At 45.5% G+C, this 13,924-nt stretch overlaps 1 protein-coding gene across 1 annotated transcript in view; it reads right to left on the minus strand.

Annotated features, from left to right (window-relative positions):
• Positions 1-6,970, minus strand: part of LOC147897721 (MIF4G domain-containing protein / MA3 domain-containing protein) — a 177,266-nt gene extending 170,296 nt beyond the window's left edge. Inside the window, exons 1-3 of the mRNA XM_087380425.1 lie at positions 6,770-6,970; positions 5,865-6,651; positions 5,609-5,676 (exon numbers count right to left, since the gene is read on the minus strand). Coding sequence (XP_087236551.1) covers positions 5,609-5,676; positions 5,865-6,651; positions 6,770-6,880 — 966 coding nt within the window. The 5' untranslated portion in view covers positions 6,881-6,970. The remainder of the gene's footprint in view (positions 1-5,608; positions 5,677-5,864; positions 6,652-6,769) is intronic.
• Positions 6,971-13,924: the final 6,954 nt, after the last annotated feature.

The following is a 13,924-nucleotide window of genomic DNA, read 5'->3' on the forward strand; positions in this document are numbered from 1 at the left end:
GCAATGGACGTCCGGAATTGTAAATAATCCTTTTCTAGACCATTCAAGGTCACTGAAACTAAATCATCATCTTCCACTGGCGACCCAATGGAAGCAAGTGCATCTGCAATCTTCTTCACCTTCATGTGGTAGTCATTGATGCTCATATTTTCTCTCTACACATTATGCAACTCATGCTTGAGCTGCATTTTCCTGGCTTACGTATTTGTGCTATACATTTTTGTCAAAGTATCCACACCTCTTTCGGTGTGCTTGCATCCTAAATATGCACAATCATAGAATCTAAAATACTGATAGACAGCCAGTACATAACTTTTCTGGCTCTCTCATGCCAGCCTTTAAATGCCTGCAACTCCTGTTGATTGGGAACATTAGGAATAACTGGTTCTTGTTCAGCTCCAGTCATGAACTCCCAATAGCCTTTTCCCTTAAGGAAATTCGTCATTCTAAACTTCCATGATTGGAAGTGTTAAAAAATACCCAACAGAGGGTACACGCAGCGGAAATAATGCCCAGGAGCTCACACAGTGTGCGGTGTGGGTGTGGAATCACAGACTTCTTTACTTATGTGCATACAATAGGTGTGCAGACTCATCAATAGACAATGAACCAATCAGATAGAGAAACCACCAAAATATATATTTCCGTCCACAACTATGGACACAATACAAAAGAGACAGATCCAGAGTCCCACCAATGGTGTGGTCCTCTGATCTTACCACAAAGTCCTCCTCCTATCTGCTGGCTATCTCTAGACTAGAGTCCGTGTGCTCCACCTCGAGCGTGAGTAGACTTTCCGTCTAGGATGATCCTCTCCACCTTGCTGTCTGGAAACCAGTCTAGGTGGGCAGCTTCCTGCAAGCTAAGTCTGCAGCACAAGGCACTTCTTTCTCCTCCTGACTGTAGGCACAAAGGTAGCCCTGCTGCTGCTCCTTCTGGTGGTGGAATTGCTGCTCCAGATGATGTTCAAATGAGGCCTGAATGGCCTCCTTATATAGGCCCCAAGGGGGGGCTGATAAAAACCGACCAGCCTGTTACAGACTGGCCGACCAGTCTGTAGCTGGTCCAGCCCTATAAGGCACACAAACCAGGGCTGTCTGGCCCAAACTTCCAGGGCCCTTTGGCCCTCCTTTCAAGGCATATCTCCAGCCTATAAAATGCCTGTCTCCTGCCCACTGACACCCACAGTTCCTGCTGCAGATCTGGGCCTGCACACCCTGCCATATCTGTGCCTCTCCAAACAGTGCGCCTCCATGTCCTAGATCCTTCGCAATCTGTCCTGGGCATGCTTCCGCACTTTTCTGTCCCTCTGTCCTGCACATAACAGTCCTAGATGTGCTGCCCACATGACAGCCATGATGCTGTCTATGTGACAGCCCCTTTCTCTCTTTTCCTGTTGGGTACTGCCCTAGGTCTCCCTCCCCCATGCTCTCCTCATATGGGGGCTTACAGATGGGGAGGTGACCTTTCCAACACCCCCTCTCACCGACACATCTCAGCCCAATGCCAACACGTCGATGAAGATAATCCAGTAACTCCCTGGTCGTAGTCCTCTGGAACCTTTCGGTGTCGAAATCTTTTCCTGGCTTTTCATCCAGTGGCTCCTGCTCCACCAGGTCCGGTTCTGCTTCCGCACACCATCCTGGTACACAGGTCCATCTCTGGTAGCACCTCCTGGTACCACCTCCTTCAGTCGCATTCCCGCCTCTAAACTTGAGCAACCCCGCCGTCACGATCTTCCAGTCGTCCCCCTCATAATGAGTGAACAACCTGGAGTCTTCCAGGCACCATGCTCTGAGGGTCTGTTTCAACCCGTCCTTCCTTTGGCAAGGTCTGCAACCAATGAATAGATAACCTGGACCATGAACTCTCGCTGAGTTCTCAAGCAGGTACTCTTCTGGTTTCAGTACTCTTTGTCCACCACCTTCTAGCAATCTGCGTCCGAGATTTGAAGAAGCACCAATACTTCCCCTTCTGCCTTCGAAGAAGGCCAATTCCTTCCAATCTCTTATCACCTGAGACAAATGAAGAGCAGAATCTCCCCACAGCATGCTATAAAGGCTCAAATGCAGAATATCAAATACATACCAGACTGTTGTACTGCCTGAATGTTCGCTCTGAAAGCAAACCCTGTACCTCAATGAGGCACCTGCCAAGATCCTGTGTAATCTTGTACTGTCCCCTTCTGAAGTCCAGCATCCATCTGACCATGAGACCCCAGGGCTTTCCATGGAATCCACCCTCGTGTCAGTGTCAACAGCTACACACCTGGAAGGCACCAAGCGCTCCATACTGTCCTTCACCTTCACAAAGGCATCTGACTCCTCGTCGCCCAACTTTCTATGTCAGACATCCTTACTGTGATTTCGGGATCAACATACCTGACCTCGGTAACACTCGGTGATGTCACCAGGAACAACTCTTCGATTACCACATTAGCTTTGGCCTTTCCCTCTGAATCTGGGTCAGACTCCTGTTTGTTTTTCAGATCCGCCTTTTTCTTTCTGCAGTCCATGCAAAATGTCTGGGCGTATCACAATAGAAACACTTCTTCTTGTGCTTCCTCTTCGAAGTCCCCTCGTCATCAGAGTCATCTTTATTGGACTTGCCACTGCTAGGCTTGCCCTTTCCCTTACCTACGGAATCCTTCACCAGCATCGCCTTGTCATCTTTGTCCTCGTTGTAGAGCTTCTCCCGAGCTTCCTCCTGTAGCAGTAATGGACACAACTCCTCAAATGTCAGAGGTTTGGTCCTCTGTCCTGCTGTCACAGCTGTAACAAAGCTCTTGAAACTCCGAGGCAATCTCCTCAGTACCATCAAGGCTAGATGGCATGAGTCCGTCTTCTGACCAATTGCTACCAGCTGATCCCGCACCACCTTGACCTTCGCAGTGACTATCTGTGAAAGAGCATCAGACGCCATTACAGAACACTGCAAAAATATTATGTCACTGCAAAAAACACAACTTCTGTCTCATAAGGGCAAATGTGCAAACCTGACGAAAGTGATATTTGACCACACAGTCACTTCCTAGTGACGATTTTGCATCAACAGGCAATAAAAATGATTCTGTCACTCCCAATATCTCTACGCACAGGCATACGATGCAATTTCTGCAGCAACTTTTCACCGACCTGCGGAACAGTGGTCGCACAGCAAAAAACAGGGCACTTTTCTGAGTGCCTGCGAAAAACTTCCGCCACCAAAAAGGGCCACTAACTAGAGTACATAAAAATAGCTGTCATCTAGCTATTATTCATGGGCGATGTACCAACCGCATCTGCAGCTAACAAGTCGGTGACATAAATGCACAACGGTCACCCTGGCATATCACGAGTGGAGCTCGACATCTCAACAGTAAGGCCAACTACCATGTATGCAGCACCTTTTTGGGGGAGTGATCTCTCGCCGAAAGACTAAAGGAGATTTGAGCGGCTACATGCGATTATGGAGTCTAGGATGATTCGGAGTATGTCCTCAGTCCCACATCAAATAGTACATGCAGAGTTTGCCATGACACCACTACAAATTGATGCCATCTTTCAAACAGTGACATTCCTCCACAAAATTTCGGCCTTACCCAACTAGAGGCTGCCGAGGCTAGCACTAGAGTCATCCAGACAGTTAGCACAGCATGGTATGCACGTGTATCCACAAGGTTTGCAAGTCAAGATATTCAAATGGACCAGCTTCCCCCTTTCAATACAGCATGGATGCACCACCCGAGTTGATCCCACGAGATGAGATTAATAGTATCATACAGTTAGATCTCCTCCAGCTCCATATCTCTTAGACTTAGGGAGTGGACTAAGAGTTCCCCATCAAGAAGCAGTTCTATCACGACTACTTCTTGAGATTATCGGAGAATGGACTCATCATCAGACCCCAGTACCTACAGGACACAGGAGTCTCACATGCACTGAGGATTGCCATTGGCGGGTCTCATCCCATCAGCTGTGGATTGAGGTAGGGAGAGCTGCAAGCGCACCCAGAGAGTAGCGGAGCTATAGGTTATGCACGCTAGGGGAGGTTACGCCAGAGGAGCACTTCTCGTGTGCTTGCCAAGCCTACTATGAGGTCTGGGGACGATGCCACTCCCTCTTTCAAGAGGGGCACAGCTTTGGTCCACTCTCGCGGTTGATCCACTTCCATAACCAGGTCTGCATTGGGCTCTATCTAATTGAGATGCAACGGCATAGAGACACACTATTGAGACAAATCAGATAGTAGCAGGAGGTGACCGCGTCGCAGGATACTGGAGTAGACCGAGCACAGTGACATGTCACTGACTATGCACTTGAGTGAGCTCCAAGACACGGCAGGGTGGAGGAGGAGGAGCTAACTGACATAAGGGCAGTGCGGATCAGTGGGAGAGACAAAGCGACGCTATCGTGCAAAAGACCACACACGACACAGAGAGTGACCAGAGCACGCACAATCAAGGTCCGATCTATCACAGCTTCTCCTCTAAGAACGCCAAAGACGTGGCATCACTCTTGACATAGCCCATCGGATACAAAGGTCGAGGAGACCACATCCTCCGCGACAACGAGAGACAGCTCGACAGACGCAAATCCAGGACATCTTTGCAGCCCACCAGAGAGCCACTACGGCACCAGGTTTCGTTTCAGTTTTCAGTTTTGAGTTTTTGAGTTTTGAGTTTGATCTCTTGAGCTTAGCATAGAACTCAGCAAGGGCCCTAGCGCGCCCTTTGCTTCAGCCCACAAAGGCGTGTGAGTTTCTTCTCTTGATGTGCTTTTAATATATTTTTATTTCTTTCTTTCTCTCTCCCTTTTCTCCTGTTCAGTCCCCCTTCCTACATCTGCCCCTTCCCGGCTACGGATGCCTCTACGTGTGCCCGTCGCGAACTGTCCCCGCCCTCGGATTGATGGCCGATCGAATGATCCAAAAGAGGTGCTCTCCATGCGCCGTGAGAGCTTGAGCCCATCCTGTGGTCCAAAACAAGCACGTACACGTGACATTAGATACCTCCCCATGGCGCTAACATCCGAGAATGTGTCGTGGTTGGGCTTTCCGCATCGGAAAGTGCCCAAAAAGTGGCTCGTTGCCACCGCCTGCTCGCCACTTTCTAGGCACTTTCCTTCTCGGAAAGCCCTCGGAAAGCCCACATTCCCCAATACTTCATGGACATAGAGTCATAAGCAAGGACATTTAGGATTCGGCGCCGCCCTCCTGGCCACGCCCAAGTTCTTATAAAAGGACAATGTCTGGGAGACATTGGCCAGCATTAAGACCTAGAATATTCGGGTTGTGTGATGCAGCTTAGTGAGGGGGAGCTAGCAAGATCAGCATGTAGCCACCTTTGTCAACATCTGGCTTGATATTATCCATACATTGTGCACCATTTGGAAGCACGTACTAAGTGTTCCAAGACCGCATAGAGGCAGGAGCATTTTTGCAAGGCTTGGCCTGCATGCATTTCTGCAGGACAGCTGCTCTTCTTAGGCACCTCACAAATAACTGGTCTCGCTTCCTCAAATAAACTGTTTGCATCAAAGAATAAAAGGCCCACTTGGCAACAACACAAATATTACACGTCAATACTGGCATTTATGTTATTCAACGACTGTACGAATAGTTTACTGACCTGGAATAATGAAGATAATTCGTCTGCGATGGATTCTACATTTCCTTCCGATAGCCTATTCAGCAAACCTAAACAGAATATTGTTATCAAACAATATTCTACCGATAGCCTACTCAGCAAACCTAAACAGAATATTGTTATCAAACAAACTTGACAGCTTGAAAAAGAAAGGAAAGACATAACAAAAAGCACGAATAAAAGAGGAGTTGGCTTGTTGTTTTTCCACCTAGGGGTAAAGTATCAAAGATGAACCGACCTCTGATACGGCGTTGCACTTGAACGGTTTCATTGGAATCAGTCCCCAAAACCCTCAGGTGAGGAGCCACATACTTAGCGGAAACCTGTTTTGAATGGTTATCTTCAGAACAATTAACATGCGTGTTCTCTACTTTTGCAATCCCCGCCTTGGACCTTAGTTCTAGCCCTTCTCGATCATCTGCTGAAGTCTCTTCACTTTGTGCCATTGAGTCAATACAGCCGTCTAGATCCACCTCCTCCTCCTCTGCTGATGAAGAACCTTCTGAAGTATTCTCTTCAGCACTGTCGTCACTTTCCATGTATCCATCAGATCCTGCTTTCCCAACTTGCGAAGATGAATTTTTCGCTTCCTTTTTGACTCCTCGATCGCCAACTTTCGTCTTTGCCACCTTTCTCGGCGGAAATGTGCGGTCCTCGATACCATCTTCCCAAATATCCGACGAGGATATTATACCCTCAAGTAATTCAGACATGCCATCGGATGAGCCTCTGAGCAAGCCTTCTTTAACTTTCAGCTTTTTCCCAAGCCTTCTTTCCAGTGCCAAGTCATCCTCAGCACTGTTGACCGATTTCCGATTCTCCGACTCAAGAAACTCCTCGAATTTTGTTCGCGAGCGCTTCCTAATACTCCCCTTGTCCCGCCGCTTCTTGTACTCTTTCGCCGTTCCACCGAAGGCAGTCTTTGATAGCCCTGCTCCTTGTTCCACGTGCCGAGGTTCCGATGCTGTTCTCTTCTTCAAAGTTAGCTCGGCCTTTCTCGTTTTCATAGCATTACGCTTAGAAGACTGGGAAGGCAGAAGTTGAATAATTATCAATCGAGGCGACGCTCTCTCTTCTCAAAGCAATAAACACAAACACCAACACAAACAGAGGCGGAAACGTGATAAGAGAGATAGTGATGACCTGGTGAGACGCCCAGGACTGAAGGCGAAGTTGACGCTTGGCTTTTCTGGCATCCTTGCGTCTGTCCCTTCTGGACGTGAGCTTTTCGTCGTTGCTTTCGAAAGCAGGCATGCTCGTTGTGTTCGAGTAGACGCGTGAAATTGATCAAAAGCTTCTCATTTGAGAGAGAAGATGAAGAGGGAATGGTCGCCTGCACGCCATTCCGATAGAGAAAGATTTACACGGCATTTCCTTCCTCTTTTGGTAGGTTTTTTTGGATCTAATTGCCTAAATTTTGTAGATTTTAAAAAATTGACCCAAAAAAATTTTAAACTAGATTTGCGCCACCTAGTCTTTCCATCTGTGTCGAGCAAGTAACTACTAGCTCAAAATTGAAATTGAATCTTACTATTTTTTATCAATTGTTTAAGGAAAAAAGATAATGAGTAAAATAGCGGACATGAGACACGACACAGGGTCTATTAGGACCCGATCCTCCCTGCAAATGTTAGGGGTGGTGATTTATTATTGATTTTGTGATGTCCATATTTTGGAAGCTGAAGTCTAACAAAGGCGATACAATAACTTATCCTCGTTGCAATTTTTACAATATTGTCACATGGACTACAACCATATGAATAAAGGTACAGTCATCCTTAGTGGGGCTAAACAGAGCCATAGCAAGCCCTGTTTTGCCCCACTAATGTTTTTTTTCTTTGTAATTACAAAAAAAAGTTTTTAATTATAAAATTTCCCTTGCAAAAAGGGTGATACAAAATCGCTCAAATGAAATGATCGAGCAACAAAAGCATATACATGTCGAAGATATACAACATTGTTTGTTACAAAATTACCCTTTTGAAAAAGGTGATACAAAATCACTCAAACGAGCTGATATACAAAATGATATACATGGCGATGTATATGCAAACTACTACTACTCATTCGAATCGTCGTCATCCTCCTCCTCCTCCTCCTCATCTTGCTGGCCTGATCCTTGGTCCTCGTGAGTTGCGCCTGCTCCTTGACCCTCGTAAGGTATGCCTGATCCCTGGCCCTCGTGATCGCTTGCCTCCGGTGATGGGACGCTCGAGCTTTGACCTTAAGAGTGAAACCATATTAATTGAAAATTAGATTGAAACTTAAAGAATAAAACAATTTAAAAAGTGAGATTACAAGTAGGAGTAGACTTATAGAGTGCGAGCAGCCACCTCAGCCCAATTGATCGTCGCTCCCATTGTCTCCTACTCAATAAACCACGGCTTTGTTCCTATGCGAAACGCGCGTCGCGTCTCTGCATCTATAGGAAGATGACCCATCGCAGCTTGTTGTGGATCCAATTTACGAGAGTTAGATAAAGCGCATGTAATATGTAGTAAAACAAAATAGAACAATACATTAAATGAGAAGAAGTAGACTTACCGTGGTTGCCTCGAACACCAACCGTCCGCCTGCACCAAAGTGCGAAGTACCTATGGCGTCTAGCCGTCTCCTCGCAACCCTCCTCTGACCCTGGAACATTTCGTGATGGTCCCTATTCTGCTTCTTGGAAGAGCTTCCAATCAGCTTTGTCTGCCCAGCTAGGTTTAGCCATCCCCTTTGCAATGGAAGTACGCAAGGCTGATCTACGATGCTTCAAGACCAAACCCATACACTCTCGCATGTAATTCTCATTGAACTCCCAATTTGGCGGGTTAGGGTATTTTTGTTTTAATTCATCGATGACCGCCTGCTTCTTTTGGTCATCTTGATACCACCAATCAATAGCAATGCCGCCCTTGAAGTGGTGGCTCATCAACCGCCTCATGGTGGCCATCACTGCTTTGCCCTTTCTATCTTCTATTATCTCTCCGGCAGTCGTGATTTGATAGGAGAGGTCATCAACTGGGTAAGGAGGACTCATGGTAGTGGTAGAGTAAGAGCGAGTGGAAGCTGTGCGAGCGCTTCCAGAGCGAGGAGTAGCAATGGGAGTAGGAGAGGGCAAGGGACCTGACTGATATTGTATCTCGCGACCAAGTGGAGACTTGTAAGGATGTGAGTGTGTTGACTCGTCTACATCTCTCGAGTCAGCACAACATAAGCGGCCCCTCCTACTCTTTCGCCCCTTACGATAGGCACGCGCAGGTGATGATCCCTCAGTCGAAGGGGCACGAGGGGACGGTTGGGCAGTAAGTCCAGCCATCGGTGTAGGAGAGGGAATTGCTGAGGTCCTTTGAGATAGCAGAGAGAAGAATCTTGCTGCCTCCTCATCGGTCATCTGTGCTACAAACTCATCGGGACTCCCGACAAAACCATGGGCTGCTAGCAAAGGAGTTTCCCAAGGGGTAGTCGCAGTGTTACGTCCGAGAGGAGTCGAAGTCACACGGGTAGGCCCCTGAGGTGTCACCTGAGAGGAATCAAAGTCCTCTGGAGCATAGAGATCGTGATGTCTCCTCCTGTGAGGCTGTTCGTACTCGTCGGACGTGCGACGTGATCCCATGTCTAACGTAGACACAAACACGAAAACAAAAAATAAAAAACAAACATAGGCATAGGCATAGGCATATGCTTATGAAAAGAAGACAAAAAGAGAGAAAGAGAGAAGAAAAAGAAGAGAGAAGGAGGAAAAAAGAAGAGAAAGAAGAGAGAAGGAGAAGGAGAAGAGAAAGAAGAAAGGAAAAAAGTAGAAGGGTACGCATAGGCATAGGCATAGGCATATGCTTATGAAAAGAGATCGAAAGAGGGGGAAGAGGGGGAGAAAGCTTATGCTCATGCTCGTGCTTATGCTTATGCTTATGCATGAGCATATAAGCATAAAAGAAAAAGAGAGAAAGCTTAAGCATAAGCAAATACATATGCTTATGAAAAGAGATCGAAAGAGGGGGAAGAGGGGGAGAAAGAGAGAGGAAAAGAGGAAAATGAGATGCTCATGAGAGAAGGAAAGGAGAAAGAGGGGAAAAAGAGATTGAAAAAAGGGAAGAAGAAGGAGAAGGAGAAGGAGACATATGCTCATGCTTATGCTTATGCTTATGCATGAGCATAAGAGAAGGAGACATATACTTATGCTTATGAAAAGAGATTGAAAGAAAGGAAAGAGGGGGGGAAAGAGAGAGGAAAGGAGGAAAAGAGGAGAAGGAGAAGGAGAAGGAGACATATGCTCATGCATAAGCATAAGCATAAGAGAAGGAGACATATGCTCATGCTTATGCTTATTCTTATGCATGAGCATAAGAGAAGGAGACATATGCTTATGCTTATGCATAGGCAAATACATATGCTTATGAAAAGAGATTGAAAGAGGGGAAAGAGGGAGGGAAAGAGAGAGGAAAGGAAGAAAAGAGGAGAAGGAGAAGGAGACATATGCTCACGCATAAGCATAAGCATAAGAGAAGGAGACATATGCTCATGCTTATGCTTATGCTTATGCATGAGCATAAGAGAAGGAGACATATGCTTATGCTTATGCATAGGCAAATACATATGCTTATGAAAAGAGATTGAAAGAGAGGAAAGAGGGGGGGAAAGAGAGAGGAAAGGAAGAAAAGAGGAGAAGGAGAAGGAGACATATGCTCATGCATAAGCATAAGCATAAGAGGAAGAAGAGGGAAAGGAAACAAAGCATATGCTTATGCTTATGCATGAGCATATAAGCATTAAAAAAAAAGAGAGAAAGCTTAAGCATAAAAGAAAAAGAGAGAAAAAGAGATTAAAAGAGGGGAAAAAGCGAGGTCATCGGATATGAGGTGGGAGGAGAGATTACTTTTTCCACAATAGAGATGCTAAAGAAAGCATCACGTCGCGGGGTTTCGGGTTTTAGCCCATAGCGTCGCTATATAGCGACGCTGGTCAGTCACTATATAGCGATGCTTATATTTAAAAGTGTCACTATATAGTGACGAAACAAAGCAAATCGTCGCTATATAGCAACAAAACAGAGCAAAACGTCGCTATATAGCGACACTTCAGGGCACTTATTGTTTACAGCTAAAAAAGAAGCTCATAGGTGGCTATTTTATTACTATTAATATATTTCCTTGCAACTTATGTTGTGATTTTAGAAGTGTGCAAATGGAAGGGACGAGTGAAAGCTCGTCAGATGATGTGCCAACACCCGGGAGCACAAAGTGGCTTATGGAGAGGTTGTATTGTCATTGCACTCATTGCAAGCCAGAAGTACGACTTCAACGTCGTATTATCATGCGCCACTTGCGGATGTATGGGAAGAAGCCCGAATCAGTATCCACCGTTGGTGTTGCACGTGTTGATGGATTATCGATAAGTCAAAGCTGTTTGAGCTCGTGGTTAATATTGGATACCATTATGATACGAAACCTTGAGATAAGATCTTATATTTACACGAAATCTTAAAACAGGATAAGGAGGCTGACGAGGGTACGCATATACCTTCACACTTTGAGTAAGACTATAGTCTCCCAGATGATGACGAGGGTATGGTTGACATGATGGATTCTATTTTTAGGGGCACTACATCCCATGTACACGTGATGTCAGAGTCTGAGGTCAAAATGCCAGAGTTGCAATCAACACAGTTATATGAGGGTGCTAGGATATCTAAACTACCTACTTGTCTCTTAATCTTGAATCTGCAAGTAAAGTATAGGTGGTCGGATACAAGTGTCTCGGCCTTAATGAGGTTAGCTCCTGCAGTAATTTGACTCATTATTTGAATATTGTTTGTTTTGAGAATCATCATGTATGGATTAGTGTATAGAATCATCATAATTCGAAGCCTATGTATGTTTGAATTGTGATAGGTTGCTCCAGAAGATGTTGCTTGCACCAAATACCATGCCGGCATCAAGAGATGAAGCGAAGAAGATGCTAACAACGGTGGGTATGGATTATGATACCATCCATGCTTGTCGTAGTGACTGTATTCTCTTTCGTCGTGAGCATGGAGATTTGGCTAGTTGTCTGAAATGTGGAGAACAACGATATAGAGATGACTTGCAGGGTGAGCAGATACCGATAAAGGTCTTGAGACACTTTCCCATCATTGCAAGAATACAACACATGTTCCGATGCAAATCCATAGTAGAGTTGATGACATGGCATGCATCTCATCGGCGGAATTGATGACATGGCATGCATCTCATCAGTCCACTGATGACACATTGAGGATTCCCGCAGATTGTGCAGCTTGGAAGCACATAGACAATCAGTGGCCGGACTTTGCGAGGGAGCCACGCAACTTACATCTTAGGCTCGCCATGGACGGCGTGAATCCTTTCGGGTTACGCTCGACATCTTGGTCGACATGGCCCATAGTCGTGTTGACAATATCCCACCATGGCTAACAATAAAAAAGGGACACCTCATGCTTGCACTACTTGTGCCAGGGAAGTACAAGGCAAAAAATATGGACGTGTACATGGCACCTTTGATAGAGGAGTTACAGATATTATGGAGAGGAGTGCGGGTCTTTGATATTTCCAGACCTCCTAGACATACCAATGATATTTTGGTCAGGGGTATCTTGATGTGGACCATGCATGACTACCCAAGATATGGAGAGTGTGCAAATATGTGGATGTGTCTCTACATGTATAATATAGGATTATGCTTTTATGACTCTCTTTCGCACGCATGTCTTATACTAACACATTCATGCATGCGTGCAGGACTTGTTACAAGTGGGTACCATGCTTGTCCTGTTTGTGGACCGGGTTTGAAATCTCTTGCACGATACTCCAAACATATGAGGAAAAATGTTTATGAAGGTCATGCTCGATACCTTCCACTGGACCATCTCACGCGTGGAGGTCAGCTTGATCCACCACCATCATATTTGAAGGCAAGTGACTGGATTCAGGCTTGGAGGGCGAATGGAGAGGAACCTCCTCCTGGTATGAAGAGGCTATCGATCTTTCATGAGCTTCCTTATTGGGGTCACTTACAAATCAATCATCTCTTGGATCCCATGCAAATCTTCAAGAATGTGGGGGCTACTATTTGGGTACACTTGGTTGGTTCCAAAGACTCAAGAGGAGTGCGAGAAGACTTGCATGCTATGAATAGGATGTCTCGTTTGTGGCCCCAAGTGCATGCTTCGAAAAAAGTTGTCCTCCCAAAAGCAACGTGGATCCTCTCTATGAGGGAGGAGGCAACGGTCAAGGCGGACATTGCCTCTTTTCAAACACCGACAGGGTACATGCGTTGCTTGAAAGGAGCATTTTCAAAGGACAATAAGCTTAGCGGGCTCAAGTCCCATGATTGGCACAAGGTCTTACAAGTATTCTAAGCTGTAGAATTAGTGTACCGATAATTGTGATGCGTTAGCGTAATTATGATTATGTTATATTGTTGACATGACTTCTTTGTTACTTTGATAGTTCATCCTCCCAATTACAATAAAAGGGTGCTCACAAGAAGATGTTAAAAATGCTATATTCAAGATCAGTGGTATTGTGAGATATGCTTACTATCAAATCGCATTGATTGCATTTTCTTCAATTTAAGCTGAATAATTTGTAGATTGATTATGAAAATATCTTACATGGGCATGTGAAATAGGTGGATATCTCAAAGAGAGATCTCCATATCGAGCATCGAGAAGGCTAGGGTGGAATCCATTGAAGCCATATGCTTGCTTGAGAAGCACTTTCCCTCGAGCATTATGACAACTCAAGTACACTTGCTTGTGCACATAGTTGATGAGGTCGCTATTGTAGGTACCGTTCATAGTCGGTGGATGTTTTTTCTCGAGCGGTTTATGAAAACTTTGAAGGGATTTGTAAGACAAAGCAAGACAAGAAGCAAGCATGGCAGAGGGATGGCTTGTGCAAGAGTCATTAGTATATATCATGGAGTTTCTTGCATCCACGAATCCCGATATGCCACAAGCTCGGCATAACAAGGATGATGATTGCATCGTTGGTGAGGTTCCCCAAGGAAAAGGGATTGAAAGAAAGATGAGCGAAGAGCAAATGGAGAAATTCAATAAGTTTTATATCCTCAATAGCAAGGAGATGCAGAAGTGGATTGAGAGATATGAAGCAGCCAAAGCAGAAAGAATAAATGCAAGGACGAGATTCGGAGTAATGTACAGGCGATCACAACCATATCCACGGGATCTGGCTCTTCTCCCCACTCACATGGCACTTGATTGGCTACAACTGGCTCTACGTAAAGCCGAACGTGATGGAGAGAATAAACGAGCACGAGCGAGAGTTATCA

This window comes from Dipteris shenzhenensis, chromosome 10 (genome assembly GCF_047967505.1).
Source record: "Dipteris shenzhenensis isolate YYH24624 ecotype China chromosome 10, Dip_SZ_1.0, whole genome shotgun sequence".
Classification (NCBI taxonomy): Eukaryota; Viridiplantae; Streptophyta; class Polypodiopsida; order Gleicheniales; family Dipteridaceae; genus Dipteris; species Dipteris shenzhenensis.